We start from the raw sequence: 16,506 nt of genomic DNA on the forward strand, positions 1-16,506 counted from the left end.
AGTCAAGTTTTCCTTAAATTTATTCAATGGATTTGAATATAAAAGATTCACCAAACTTTCCTGTTAAAATAATTGTAAAACTAGTTATTCCTAAAACCTAAGGCCTGTTCCAGTTCGGCCCGTTTTTGCTGGACTTTCGTGTAGAAATAACGACAAACAGCCTCTTGAGCCCAAGGTTGGTAGAAGAAGTCAGATCTGCGCTCCTCCTCCGGATTACCCACAACATCAGCCATGGACTAAAATATTAAATAAAATATTATAGGTATATCACAGAAAATTGAAATAAACTACCTTTAGGTCGCGTGTTTGTGACACAATCCATTTATGTATGAACTGTTGTGGATCCTTGGCAAAACTAAGGAAGAATTCCCTGTTTGTTTTCAGCTGATTTATCGTGTCCACTGTTTCATGTATTTTTGCGTCTAGACCTTGTATTTCTTGCTGGCTTGCTGTGCTCAACAAGAAGTTATTCATCTGCGTTTTTAACGTATCGTCCACCTTAAATAATATAATAGTATAACACATAAAAATATTAGGGTTATGTTTATGTTTGGCAGGTTTTCTACCTTACCAACAACGAGTTAATTATTAGGAAAGATTATTAATTACCTCAACATCAATATCGTAACAAGCAGTTTGTTTGCTTTCCGCCCCCCCTTCGACGGAAATAACGTGATTGATAACGATCGGATCTGGAGGATGGAGCAGGGGATTCAACCTCGAAGGTATCTCGGCAAATTTCATCCTGCTGCAGGAGAAAATCTGCTCCAGATACTTGTCACAAACAATATATTCCCTTTCGTGCGCGTCCTGCAAGCTAAATTAAACAGTAAAAACCATAGAGTAAGTTATATAAACAACAAACCGATGCGTTTTAATATACTGCCACAAGGCTGAAATGATAACAGGCCTGGTTTGAGTGTGGACGCCCAACAGTCTGGCCAGACGTGGGTCCAGCTTGAACTGCAAGGGCTGGTAGTCCAACAGCAGCAGAATCGTGCAGCGCACGTTCTTATCTCCGGGTCTTTTGACTTGAAAACCGTCGGTTTCTTGCGTCGTCAAAGTGCGGTGCCACTCCACCAAATGATTGTCGGGCCCGTACAGCTCCTTGTCCAGCTCGATGACTAGGGACTTGAAGAACGACGAGAACTTGCGCTTGACTTTATTGGGGTCGTTTTTGTTGTCGTCCAACAGTCTGCCCTCGACACGCAGCTCCCAAGACGCCACAGAACTAAATTCACTCAATTAGCAAACAAGGCAACTAATTAATTAATTAAGTTACGTTACCCTTCTTGCCCAGGGCCTTCTGGGCCATCCGCGCAAGCCTCCTTCGCCGGATAAAAAGTATTCGAAATGAAGATCCTCAGCTTCCGCTTCTGTTTCATCGGGCGCTTCAAGGCTTCCTGGATGTCCAGACGTTTCCTCATGATGGTGGCGTCCAGTTTGCGCTCGAACGCCAACAGGTCCATGTAGGCCTGGCTTTCGGGCACCAAATCCCTGACCTTCTGGGGCAGGATTTTGTCCGCCAACTTCTTCTTTTTCTTACTAGTGCTGTGTCCGTACTCACTGAAATTCCCAACGATATAACAATAATATCCACCAATTTGGTAAGTGTATTTACGTTTTGGGGCCCTGCATTTGGCCTCGGCTGTCGGCCGGCCTCTTAACCGGTTGCGGAGGCATCGGCCTCATCGGCGAGTACTGGGGTTGGGGCTGGCGCTGGATCATGGTGCCGCCGCTCGACGCCATATTGGGGGGCGGCGGATTGTACTGCGTTCTTTGCTGCGAAACGTTTTATTAACGAAAACAACAAGGGCAACGGCCGTGGCAACTCACCGGAAAGTTTTGGGGTGTGTACGGCCTCATTTGCGGGTTCTGGGGCTGGGGGTAGCGCTGGTTCGGCGGCCCGCCCGGCCCCGGCGGGGGGCCTGCACCTTGGAACCTCTGGGACATTGCGAATTGTTTGTTTGAACGGTGTTAATTGTTTACGGCTGTGAGTGACACCGACGGTAGAAACAACGCACGGGAAAAACAGGGCTGCCACACACTAATTGTAAAAAAACACTAAATTTTTTGAGTCGAAATAAATAATATTATTTATTAATGTATTTTTATAATGGCTGCTTTAAGCACACCAATTTATTGACAGCAACCTGCACGTATGAAGGTAAAGCTGCATAATAACAGCCTTACTTTGGGTTAGGTTATTTTGGCATATGCAATTGTGTATGTTTGTAAACAAACTTTGTTTATAAGTTGGTAGTATGAGAAGTTACTAAAACTTGTTTATCTCCGGAAGATTAGTTAATTAATTAATTAAAAACTGGACAATAAATTAGGCAATTTCTGTATTACACGTAGCAGTAAATTGAAGGTAACAGAATTGGACAATAAATTGGTGTGAAAAGCAGCTATTGTATTACTTTAAATGTGTTAAAAATCAAAAATTATTCGAGTTTTGAATAAAAGTAAGGAAATAATTTCTAAAATATCGTTTATTAAAAATTAAATACATATATAATCAATTATATTTCTATAATCATTTTCTGCCGTAAATTTGTATAACATACTAAAATAATACGTCATTTTCATATATATAGTTTCTCTTTTTTGTTTTAAATTAAAAACATTTACTGACAAATATCTTTGGCATGCAGAAACTTATCTTTAGTTTCGAATCGTTTATCATTTGTAACTGATAAAAAAAAAATATCTAGTTGTCTTCAATAAGATGCCACACGTACTAGTTTACAACCATACAATCTAAAATTATAATCATTTTTAACATCTAACAATAACATTGCACCAAAACATTTAAAATGTGTGGATATAAATAACAAAAATAACTAACACTAGTTAAAAATAGACAAGTGACTGAATTGAAAATGAAAAATATTTCTATAATTGAGTATCATTACAATTTGTCTATTTTTCCCCAGTGATCTAACATACTACAAATCTCTAAATTGTAACCTAACAGTAATTATACCAAAAAATCAGTCTTAACAATCAATTTCAAATTTACAAAAATCACAACATCAAAACAATTTGCTTACAATTACTTATTTCGTGGAGTTGCTCTGAAATAACAAATAGGACCTTCAAAAATGAAGGTGTAAAAGGCCAAATTCATGTGCACAATAGCACATAAACTTTGTCGACAACATTAACTGTTAAAATCTCTCCCAGTTATTAATTTATCCTAAACCACTTCTAAGTTTCGACACTAACAATATTGTATACCAATAACCATTTTCGTGCAATAAACTTTATAGTAAAAACAAGTCTTAAAATTCTTTGTTTAATGCGGCCAGTGAGCAATGAGCATGTACTTGTTGGTCATCATGGAAGACAATAAATTAAAACGTAACTACCAGGTCCAAAAGGACGTCTCTTTGAGAGGCAAGTCACAAAAAATATTTGGTTTGTGTGTATTTGGCAAGAAAACATTTGGTTGGTTACTTACAGGTACTTTGGAACTATGCTTTGGTATTTAAATAGGTGACATCTTATTGAACGATTAGTCACAAAATGAACAGAATTGATCGATGTGGCTTAATCACTGAGCGAGTTGCTGTGCCTCGTCGTTACATCGCTGATGGTCGAGTTGTGCCTCGTTTTCCGGCTGCCCTCCTCCGTCTCCTTGCTCGGGTTGATCGAGTTCGAAAGCGCTACGGTTTTTTGAAAGTCAATGGTCGCGTAACTGTCGGGCGTCGCCTCCGTGTTCGTCGACGTCTTGGCGGCGGTCGTCTTTAGGTCGACTTCAATGTAGTTGATGTTGGTGGTGATGAAGGAGGGTGTCGGAGGGACACTCAGGTCTAGGTCGTCGGTGTTGATGTTGGCGTACGAGTGTCCCTCGTCCACCCAGTGCTCCACCTCCTTCACGTCCACGTTCACGTACGAATGCGAGTTGTCCATGGGGTCGTCGAAGGCCACCTCCACGTTCTGGTAGTTAGGCGTCTCCCTGCGGTTCACGTCCAAGTTTATGTACACGATGTCCTGGGACCGGTTGTTGTTCTTCTCCAGCTCCACCGTTTGTTCGACGGGAGGCGGCGACGGAGACGTGGGCGGCAGCCCCACAATCGAGCCGGGCCTGCTGTCCAGCCTGACCACGGTCTGCGGATCTAATTGGGACGGATTGTCGGGCGCGACGCCCTCACCCTCGTTGTGCACGCTGGTCTTCAGCTGCATCAGGTTGAACAGCTGATCCGCCTTGCGGGTCTTGAAGGCGTAGATGCCCTCGCCGGTGGCGCAGCGCCGGCCGCACTCGAAGCTGAACACGTCCGCGTCGAAGCCGTACTTGCGCAACGTCTTCAGCGGCCACCGCACCGGGCCCTTGCCCTTCTGGTAGTAGACCAGTTCGGTGTCTGTGACCTGCAACTTGCCCGGGCTGATTGTGACCCCCGAATCGTTCACGTTCACCACCTGGAATATGTTGGGGTGCGTGTCGTTTATGTCCTTGCTGTTCACGCAGCCCATTTTTGTTCAGCGTCTGGAAGATTATGTAAATAAACAGAGGTGCAAGGTTAAAATGTTTTCCAAGTACTCACACACACTAGACTGCAGCCTCTACTGTTATCGCGGACAATTCAATTAAGACATCTTTTTGGTTTTGTTCCTGTCGTGCGGAGAGTCAGCTGCTCGGCGCCGTCATTTATTTGTGTTTTGCGTTCATCCTAAACTATTCCTAATGCTATTTGCTCACATAAATAACTAATCTGCAGTCATGTTCGTTTGGGATCGATGTTGCCAAACATTGCCCACTTATTGTTCGTTGTTTATAGGTAATCTTTCTTATCGCCCGTTCTTATCAGACGTTGCGATAATCTTGTCTATTTTGCGACTCGAATTTATCTTAACCTGTTAGTATTTATTTTTATCGTTCAGTGTGAAAACATTGCAAAAATAATTGTTGTTGTAAATCATTCTGTAATTGTTTAATTTAACTGATAACGTTGTGGAATTATCTCAAGTATCAATTGTTATAGGAAAATTATCATTTTTGTAAATTAATTACAACATGTAAACGGGGTTGCCTACGCTTGACTGTTCAATATGACAACAACGCATAAGACCACATATTCATTTAGATAAATCATTTGTAATTAATAATTGATGCCATTATTTGTTTATTTATATACTTAGGACAAGTTAGGAAGCATTTTGAAAAATTTTAATTAGTTTTAAACTAAAATATACTTCGTGATCAAAAATATTCGACCGCGCCCCACCCTTGAAAAATAATAATACACATGGTGGCGTAAAAATATTGAATTTTAATCAACTATGCAAAATTTAATAATAATGTTGTCCGAGTGTTAAACCAGCATATGATTTTATTAAAGATGGTTTTTGACTCGACAAATTAGATTTTGTTACAAATTTTTAATAAAATGTCCATTAAAATCAATAGTTCTAAATTAAAATTAATAACTTCTTTAATTTACATGTAGCAACCAGTTTACACTTGTCATATTATTTTGATACATTATATACGAATTTGGGAATTTGTCTATATAATTTAGAACATCCTGTTTATGTTTGGTGGATTTTATAGATATTAACTCAATATAATAATAATCAGTTATCAAATATATTAAAAACAAAAACAATAAACACTTAAATAATTGAGACATTCTATATATTGTCGTTTGTAGTATAAATATTGATCAATTTATAGTCCAATTTTTAATTGACCAATACGTTACTGATTTATTGTTGTATGTAACATAAAAATTGCTCAATTTATTGTTAAATTTTTGATAATTTTGAACATAGAAAAAAGATTATAGAGAAATATATAGAAATTGGTCAATTTATTCTTTATTTTTTAATTGGAAATTATTGCTGGAATATTTGTTTGCTTTGGTTAATTTTGAAACCAGAAAGAAAGAATATGTTAGTGTTATTGGATAGATTTTTTTGAGGAATATGTTATATATTGTATAACAGATGTTTTACATACACCAATTTATTGTCTAATTTTGGGACCTTCCATTTATTGTTGTATGTAATATAGAATTTGCCCAATTTATTGTCAAATTTGGTTAATTTTGAACCTAGAAAAAAGTATATATAGAAATATATAGAAATTGACCAATTTATTCTTCATTTTTTAATTGGCCAATAAATTACAGGAACATATGTTTACATTAGTTAATTTTGAACCCAGAAATAAAGAATATATTGGACATTGAAGTTTGAAAATATAAGTGTTATTGAAACAATTGACAGCATTGGTTAATTTTGAATCCAGAAAAAAAAATGTATTGAATACTGAGTTTTGAATATGTTATACCTGTATAACAGCTGTTTTACATACGCTAATTTATTGTCCAATCTAATTAATGTTCTAAAATATGGAATTAGACCAATTTATTGCCCAACTTAAACTTAACCTAAAAGTAAACTTCACTTATGAAAAATTGGTATATATATTCCTGTTAATATCCAATAAATTGGAGTATATTTTCTTTGTTGATTTCTATAAAACATTGTTCATCGAAATTGAATGACAAAGTTAGTAATAATGTTATATATAGTTATTACATATTTTCGAAAATAATTATGCTAAGAATTGATATAGTTGAAATGTTAGGAGGAATTAATTAATTTGCCATAATCCATAGAACATTGGCATAAACAAATCGAAGGCGTCGTCCGGCGTTAACAGCAGTACAATCGCACTGCCGGTACCCACGCAATCGGACAAGTGCACGGACACGGTACCAATAAACACGTACCGTGGTCGTGGTGCCGCACACCCGTAGGTGCAAAATATGAAATTCCCTCCGTACCCATCTCGTCGGAATTAAGAATGCGCGCCGACATAAAAATCCCGCATACACTTATTAAAAGGACCGATAATTCAGCACGGTGAACGCCTATGCAAATGGTCAGGTAGGTGAGCGCGTTCGGCGGCGGCGGCCGATTGGTCGGACGGTCGGGCGGCGCTCGGCGCGCGATTGGGGCGCCGTTCACCTGCGCCACGCCCACCTGCCGAGCGCGGCCGACAGGTGCGGACGCGTCGGACGGAGTCGGCATCGGCGCGCGGCCTCGAACGACCCGTACACCTGTAGTTTGGTTTCGGCGTCGGCTCTTGCGTTCGGGCCAAATCCGACTTTATTATTTATGATAAGTCGGGCCATCTAACGTAATCGTCTTTTCGTATGAGTGCTGAAGATGATGAGGCAATAAAAGTTTACTGTCAACTTAATTGTCGGTTTTATTTTATGGCATACGGATTTTTTTAAAAATAAATTGATACGTTAATAATTTACTTATAAAGAAGTTCTTGTTTTTACCATTTTTAGTAACTTATGACTTTCTTCAATTTTATCGACTTATAAATAAAGTTTGTTTGCAATGATATACAGGTTATACATACATACATCTAAAAATTAAACTGATGTCATTATAAATGTTAATGCCAAAAATTTGGATAATAAATTGATGTAAAATAGAAATAATCCAATATTGCCAACTTATAAATAAAGTTTGATACAATGATATACAGGTTATATATGTATGCTAAAATAATCTAACCTACAAATAAAATTATCGTAACCATAAATATTGATACCAATAAATTGGACAATAAATTTATATAAAATAGAAATAATCCAATATTACCAACTTATAACTAAAGTTTGATTACAATGATATACCGGTTGTATAAGTATACTAAAATAACCTAACCTAAAAATTAAACTATCGTTACCATAAATATTGTTACCAATAAATTGGACAACAAATTGATGTAAAATAGAAGTAATCCAATATTACCAACTTATAAATAAAGTTTGTTAACAATAATATACAGGTTATATATGTATACTAAAATAACCTAACCTAATAATTAAACTTTCGTAACCATAAATATTGGTACCAATAAATTGGACAATAAATTTATGTAAAACAGAAGTAATCTAATATTACCAATTTAATAATTTAAAGTTTGTAACAATGATATACAGGTTACATAGGCACACTAAAACAACCTAATCTAAAAATTAAACTATTGTAACCATAAATATTGATACCAATAAATTGGATAATAAATTGATGTAAAATAGAAGTAACTCAATATTACCAACTTATAAATAAAGTTTGTTTACAATAATATACAGGTTATATATGTATACTAAAATAACCTAACCTAAAAATTAAAGTGTCGTAACCATAAATATTGATACCAATAAATTGGACAATAAATTGATGTAAAATAGAAATAATTCAATATTACCAACTTATAAATAAAGTTTGTTTATAATGATATACAGGTTATATATGTATACTAAAATAACCTAACCTAAAAATTAAACTGTCGTAACCATAAATATTGAATCCAATAAATTGGACAATAAATTGACGTAAAAGAGAAATAATCCAATATTATCAACTTGATATACAGGTTATATAGGTATGCTAAAATAACGTAACCTAAAAATTGGACAATATATTGATGTAAAATGGATGTAATCCAATATTACCAACATATAAATAAAATTTATTTTTAAAAGCTTAACCTAAAAATTAAAATTGGACAATAAATTAATATAAAATAGCTCTAATCTTATTAAATTATTAAAAATTAATCCAAATTTAATATAAAAATATAAATGGAGGTTTTTTCTTCATGTTATTGTTAGAATTTCCGAGAACTTCCTTTAATGTACATTATTCATCTATTTGTGAATGTAATTTTGTTCAGAATAAAAAAAAAAATAGTATAGCATTATAATATATAACAATAAGCCACAAATCAGCGTCAGAAAACCGCAGATTACAGAGGCTACCGTTAGATAGAAAACCCACGTGTCGCTTTAAGCTGTTTTTATCCGCATCCAATCGAATTAATAGCTAATTTGCGATTTGTTTAATGAAAATTTCTTGATTTATTGGCATTCTCTTTGGCACTCAACGAAACAGGATAAAAAAATCTAATTCGATATTAAAATGTAATTTGCACCTGAATATCTTTTATTTAAGTTTTTTGTTAATTGGTAATTAAAATTCTGGATGGGTTTAACCATAATTTGATGTAATTTATTACGTGGTTAAATTTAATGTCCTACCTACCGTTTTACGAAGACTTGTAATGATTGATTAACTACTTCGATGAGTTTTCTTCGATATTGTTTATTAATATTAATAACATTTATTGTTAAAGAAATATTTCAAAAATGAAGATTATTCACGAGTTACAATTTACTGTAAATAACAAATAATGTTCAATTTTTTTGTATTCTAAAAATAATTAATTAACTATTAAATATACTTTAATAAATTATTAAAATAGATATTTGTCTAAATATAAAAAAATTAAATAATTAAAATAAATATAAAAAAAATTAAATAAATAATATAGTTTTCAATATAATTGAATTGACTAAGCATTTCAAGATAACTTTTCTTTTTGAAAATTGTTCTGTTTTTTATTTTTTACCACAATTTCTAACACATTTATTATAAATAATGAATAATGTTAATATTTATTGTATTTTAATAATAATTAATTAACATTTAAATGAACTATAATGAATTATTAGGATAAATTATTATTATTATTTGACTAAAAATAAATAAGAATAATCTTGAAATTTATAGCTTAAAATTTTCAATCTTTTTTTCTTAGAAAATAGTGCTATTATTTATTTTTTATTGTAATTTCTGACATATTTATTGTAAATAACAAATAATACTAATTTTTTAAGTACTTTAAACATACTTAATTAACAATAAACTGCAATAAATTATTAAAATAAGATGGACATTTTACTAAAAATCTTGAAAACTATTGACATTTCAAGGCAATTTTTCTTTTTGAAAATTGTTCTGTTTCTTATTTTTCATCAAATTTCCTAAAACAACAAATAATGTTAACATTTATTGCATTTTAATAATAATTAATTAAAAATTAAATAGACTATAATAAATTATTAAAATAAAATAAACATTTGACTAAAAATAAATAAAAATTATCTTCAAATTTATTGCCTAAAATTCTCTATATAACTTTTTTTTTCTTCGAAAATAGTGCTATTATTTATTTATAAAATATTTATTGTAAATAACAAATAATGCTAAATTTTTTAATTATCTTAATACTGTTATAAATTATTAAAATAAAATGTTTGATTAATTATCTTGAAAACTATTGACCAAAAAAAATTTCAATGCAACTTTTTTAAATTTTCCACTATATATTTTTTATAATTTGGAATAAATTTACTCTAAATAATAAATAAAATAAATTTTAGATATGTATACTAAAAATAAATGATTAATAATTAAATAAATAGTTGCAAATTATTAAAATAAAATAGGTATTTGACTTAAATAAAATTTATTGACTGAAATTTGAAAAAAACTTTTGTTTTAAAAAATGATCCTATTATTTATTTATTGTAAATAACATATAATGCTAATTTTTTTAATTATCTCAAAAGTAATTAATTAACAATTAAATTCTGTATTAAATTATTAAAATAAAATGGATATTTGACAAATTATCTTCAAAACTATTGACTAAAAATTTCAATGCAAATTTACTTTAAATAACAAATAAAGTAAATATTATATATGTACTATATGTTACTAAAAATAATTGATTAATAATTAAATAAATAGTGGCAAATTATTAAAATAAAATAGATATTTGACTTAAATAAAATTTATTGACCGAAATTTAAGAAAAACTTTTTTTTTTTTTAATTATCCTATTGTTTATATTTTATTTCAATTCCATATAATACAAACAATGTTAAATGTTTTTGTAATTTATTACAATTAATTAATAAATTAATAAAATGAAACAGACTAAAAATAAATAAATATTGTCCTATTTTTTATTTTATTAAGAAATTTTATATAATTTCATGTAAATAAACATTATTTTGGTATTATTATTTAAATCGTGAAGAGATTTCAATGAACGATAAGTAAAGAAGCTTCCATCACCATAATCGTTCATGTTGAAAACCAACTTGTTAAAATGTTATTAGAATTATTTATTAATTTTAATATATACCATATTAATAATAAAATTTAACGAATACCTAAATAAATTAAGGGTGTTTTGTAGATTTGAAATTTCAATAGGACTGTTTATTATTAAAAATTATGCCAATATTTATTATACATTATAATTTGATGCAAAATTTTACTCTAATAAAAATTAAAGTAAACACACGTTTGGAAAAATATTAAATAAAAACTTAGCTTCAATTATTTTACCTAAAACTTCATTAATCTGAATCTTTTATATTAATAATAGTACTGAAACGCTGAAAGAGACTTCAACGCCTGATCAGAAATGAAAACAGGCACCACATTTAACTTGTTAAACTTAAAGTGGAATAAAAACAGTTACACAACTAACATTTTATTAATAATTTTTTTGTTGTAAACAAGATTGTTTTAAGTTTAAAATCGGCTGAAATTTTGGCCCTTTCCTTCCACCATGTACTCAAAAAACTAAGAAACAGATTACAAATTAATAATTGCAAAGACTCATCAGAGGGACGAAGCCAATTTCAGCTGCAGAACGAAAAGCCCAGAGAGCCAGCAAACCAGAGTAGTCGCTGGCGTAGCCGTAGCCGTCGATCCGGGCACCGTCGAGCGACGGTGCCGCGGAACAATCTCGGGCACCTGTTACCGCGTCTCTTACCTGAAACCACGTGTCGAAGAGGGTGGGGACTTAAGGTAGCACCGAGACTTCTTCTGAGGGTCAATGTTAGTTCACTGCCACTGACACAAGGCTACGGTCACTGGATCAAAGCACGCGGGGCACCCAGTACACACGAACCGCGCGCGCCACCGCCAACCCTCCGCAGACGACGCCGCCCCCGAGCACCCGCCGCCGCCTCTTCGGCAGTGTTACGAGCTGGTTTTTGAGTTTTTGTACTTTTTTCTTCCGTCGCACGATGTGTCGGGATTGAAGCGAGGACTATTGAGGACGTTAAGGACGATTCGGGGTACGATGGAGACCTGCGTGCTGATACCGCAGGAGTTCAGTTTGTGCGTGCGGGGTCCCGCGATCGGGAACAGGAAACAGGAGCCGGAGGTGTCGGTCTGGTCCAACACGACCATCGCCCAAGGCTCGTTGTGTTATCCTTTCCAAGGCACCATACGCATCGACAATTTAGACGTTTACGGACAACTTGACGATGACGATGTAAGTCGAGATGATATTTATTGTTTTTTTTTACAATTGTTTATTGTGTTACACATTTCAAATATACTTTAAACTGTGTTAGGGTATGATTTTTATTTATTTATTAATACATTACATTGGAGACATCAATGGGCAATAAGAAAAAAAACTTTTTTTATCCTATTTATATTAAAAAAATATTTGAAATTTCATTTTTTTATTAGATCAAAAATTAAATAATAGTAAAAAATAACAATAATTTATTTAAAAAATTTTAATTTAATTTATATCAATTAATTTTTAATAATAATAAATAATATTTACAAATAATAATCTAAAATTAATAACAAAAATATTAAACAACAATAAAAAATAATTTAAAATTGTTTTATTATCAAATTTGTGCAAAATATTTTAAAAATTCTCAATTTAATTTGTACCAATTAATCAATAAATAATTAAAAAATTCCACGAATATTTTAACAAAATACCACATAAAAATATATATATATATATATATATATATATATATATATATATATATATATATATATATATTTTTAAAATATTCAATTAACAGTATTAATAAAAAGGGAAATTTATTTTTTTTTTTTTGATACTGATGTTTAAATATTAATTTAAAACTTATTGGTATTAAACAACAATAAAAAATATTAAAATAAATTATATATTAATCTAAAATTAACAAGAACTAACTTATTGATATTAAACAACAACAAAAAATTTTAAAATTGTTTTATTACTGAATTTATGCAAAATATTTTAAAAACTATCAATTTAATTTGTATCAATTAATTAATAAATAATTAAAATACTGCATAGAAACTTATATTTTTTATTTATATTAAAGAGGGAATTAAAAAAATATATAGTTTTATATTAAATATTGAATTAATAGTATTAATAAAAAAAGAAATTTAAATTTTTATGTGATATAATACGTCCAAATATTACTTTAAAATTAACAAGAAATATAGACTAACTTATTGATATTAAACTACAATAAAAAATATTAAAATTGCTTTATTATTGAATCTATGTAAAATGTTTTAAAAGTGATTAATTTAGTTTGCACCAATTTAAAAAAAATACCATACACTTCTTTAAGAAATATTTTTTATTTGATGAATATTTAGAGAGGGACTTTAAAATGAATATTTTTTATAAATTTTAAATTAATAGAACTAATAAAAAGCGAAATTAAAATTTTTATGTAACATAATAAAATATATAGACGTTCAAATAATAATCTAAAATTAATAACAATTAGAAACTAACTTATTGATATTAAATAACAATAAAACATATCAAAATTGCTTTATTATTGAATCTATGAAAAGTATTTTAAAAATTATGAATTTAATTTGTACCAATTAATTAATAAATAATTAAAATAAATAAAATTTAAACATTTATGTGACATAATAAAATGTGTAAACGTCCAAATAATAATCTAAAATGAATAAATAATATAAACTAACTTACTGATATTGAATAACAATAAAAAATGTTTATATTTTAATTTAATTTAAATTAATAAATAATTAAAAAACTATATATGTACATATAATTTATATCAATTAATACTTTAAGGAATATTTTTATTTGATTTGATTTGATATTTTATGAGAGAGGGAATTTAAAAAAATGTATATTTTTAAATTAACAGTATTAATATAAATTAGTTTAAATTTCTATATGATATAATAAAATATGTCCAAATAATAATCTAAAATAATGAAGAAATTGAAGAATAATTGGAAATGATAAATATGATAAGTAATTGTTTTATAAATTTTCAAATTTATTATTTAATTAATTTAGGAAACAATTAAAAAGTTGTTTAAATATTTAAAATATAGAAAATAATATACCACATTAAGGGTTTTAATTTATTTAATAATTAATTAATTTGAAATGTAAAATGGATTACATTACAGTTACAATAAATAAAATATTATTACTGAAATCAGAAAATGTACAAATACATTTAATAGTTTTTTACTGAAATTAAAGAGTAAAATTAGAATTTTATATATAAAAATATAAACAATAAAAAATTGAAAATTTTTTTTTATATTTAATGTATTTTAATATAATATTTAATCATTTAATATCTTTAATGTAAAAATATTTTTCATAAAATCCTCAATAAATTTTAAAAATAAAAGGAGACTTAAACTTAAACTTTTTAAAGAATATTTTACAATTTTTTGTTGGCAATTAACAATAATATTAATAATAATAAATATAAATATAATAATATTTTTTCAGTAATTGTTTCATAAATTTTCATATAAATTAAATTACTTAAAAATTTAAAGTATTCTATACAAAAAATATACACATAAGGGATGATTTTAATTTATTCAATAAACACTTAATTTTAAAAATAAAAGGGAGATTAAAAATCAAACTTTTTAAAGAATATTTTGTAATTTTTTGTGTTGGAAATTAACAATAATAATAATAATAATAATAATAATAATAATAATAATAATAATAATAATAATAATAAATATAAATATAATAATATATTTTCAGTAATTGTTTCATAAATTTTCATATAAATTAAATTACTTAGAAATTTAAAATATTTTATACAAATAAATATACACATTAATTTACTCAATAAATACTTAATTTTATTATTTTTTCAGTAATTGTTTCATAAATTTTCATATAAATTAAATTACTTAAATATATAAAATATGTTAAACAAAAAAATATACACTTAAGGAATGATTTTAGTTTACTCAATAAATACTTAATTTTAAAAATAAAAGGGACACTAAAAATTAAACTTTTAATATTAGAATATTTTACAATTTTTTGTGCTGGAAATTAACACTAACAACAATAATAATAATAAATGAAATATTATTATTGGAATCTAAAAATTTAATACTGAAATTAAAGGATGAATTAAACATGAAAAAATAATAAAATATTACACATACATCTGTGTATAACGTGAATATAAAATATACAGCAACAATATGGAAATATCAACGAGTAATTAGAAAGGAAACCTTTTAAGTAGGTTTAAACAACTTTTTATTATTGAAATTCTCCAATTAACTTCTATAAAAGTAAATTTAAAATTATTTAAGTCATCTTTGTTAAATCACTTTTTAAATAATCTAAATTTAGCCTTTAAGAAATTAATTAGCGAACAATAAGAAGCTGAATAAAACCATTAATTGAATAAAGCGTTTGTTTTCCCAACATTACAAACACAATAAGTCGATGAAAAAAAAACTTTCTAACGTGCAAATTCGCTTCCTCCAGTCTCGGTCCTTTTACACCGCACCGACGATCGTTAACCCTACAAACAATCCACCTTAGGGCAAACGGCTGTCACCTTTAGTAAATGTGCATAAGATGTTGTACATACGAAACTGGACTACTTTCAAAAACGGTGAACGGTGCGATGAAAATGGGTATTTCCTCCTTTGTAACCGTTAAATTTGATTGTATTCTTTTTTGCTGATGACTTACCTTGAGCACCGAAGGAGTAACTCACCGGATAATGGATGAATTAGCCGAAACACTGATATTGTTCGAGACGTGGGAATATGAGCAAAAAATTGGTGTTTTCATGGCTACATGGCCCTGAATATTAGAATCGAGATGATTATTGTTTGCGGACCTGAGAGATTAAATTAATTGCTCGAGCTGAATCCCCTTCTACAACAAATCGATGTTTATTAATTAATTGTATTTAAATCGCAAGAATATTTTCCGTTCACACGTCACCGGACTGATTATCGCACGTGTAAAACCAGTAAACAAATTAATCGATTCGTCAAAACCATCGTTTTCTTATTATTTAATTTAAAAGGTGATCTACCAAACTGCACGTAATGATTCCACTAAACCATTTGCATTATTAAAATAATAATAATAATAATAAAGGTGATTCACGTTGCTAAATCATTGTTTTCCGACGCTGAAAATCCACGAATTGACTCGTTAACAAGTTATCAAAGCATAAAAATGCGTTTATGGTACAGTGGGCCACGTAATTCTCGGTAAAATTAGCTAATTCGAAAATTATCCGTGTAATTTGAGGCGGCAACAAAGTGTGACATGTTTTAATTAGTTTCTATTCAGGTATTTTTTCATGTGAACTGTTATTAACACCTACAGAGTGCCACAAGGTCCGTCCGTATTATTTTTAAATGATTTTGACAATTATGTTAAACAACAAATAATTTATTTACTGAAAATACAATAATTTATATAATAAAAGTTAACATCTCTAACCTGGTATGAATATTAACTGTATTTTCAAAAATATACAGTGCTCTACGTGTATGATAATA

The 16,506-nt window shown here is 29.5% G+C and overlaps 3 protein-coding genes across 4 annotated transcripts in view; 1 reads left to right on the forward strand and 2 right to left on the reverse strand.

Moving 5' to 3' along the window:
• Positions 1-2: 2 nt before the first annotated feature.
• LOC109602668 (brahma-associated protein of 60 kDa) lies at positions 3-2,022 on the reverse strand. Its single transcript, XM_020019091.2, has 7 exons — positions 1,837-2,022; positions 1,622-1,782; positions 1,288-1,566; positions 866-1,231; positions 610-817; positions 292-498; positions 3-236 (listed from the first exon to the last, which is right to left on the reverse strand). The coding sequence occupies exons 1-7, from the start codon at positions 1,951-1,953 to the stop codon at positions 81-83; spliced, it is 1,494 nt and encodes a 497-aa protein (XP_019874650.1). The 5' UTR covers positions 1,954-2,022; the 3' UTR covers positions 3-80.
• A 455-nt stretch (positions 2,023-2,477) lies between these two features.
• Positions 2,478-4,968, reverse strand: LOC109602667 (fibroblast growth factor receptor substrate 3). Its single transcript, XM_020019090.2, has 2 exons — positions 4,551-4,968; positions 2,478-4,492 (listed from the first exon to the last, which is right to left on the reverse strand). The coding sequence occupies exon 2, from the start codon at positions 4,477-4,479 to the stop codon at positions 3,556-3,558; it is 924 nt and encodes a 307-aa protein (XP_019874649.2). The 5' UTR covers positions 4,480-4,492; positions 4,551-4,968; the 3' UTR covers positions 2,478-3,555.
• A 6,804-nt stretch (positions 4,969-11,772) lies between these two features.
• LOC109602664 (zinc finger protein 235) overlaps positions 11,773-16,506 on the forward strand; it is a 183,356-nt gene continuing 178,622 nt past the window's right edge. For both annotated transcript variants that reach the window (XM_049967599.1, XM_049967600.1), the window contains exon 1: positions 11,773-12,178. In XM_049967599.1, the coding sequence (XP_049823556.1) occupies positions 11,984-12,178 (195 nt within the window). In that variant the 5' untranslated portion in view covers positions 11,773-11,983. The remainder of the gene's footprint in view (positions 12,179-16,506) is intronic.

This window comes from Aethina tumida, chromosome 5, assembly GCF_024364675.1.
Source record: "Aethina tumida isolate Nest 87 chromosome 5, icAetTumi1.1, whole genome shotgun sequence".
Taxonomy (NCBI): Eukaryota; Metazoa; Arthropoda; class Insecta; order Coleoptera; family Nitidulidae; genus Aethina; species Aethina tumida.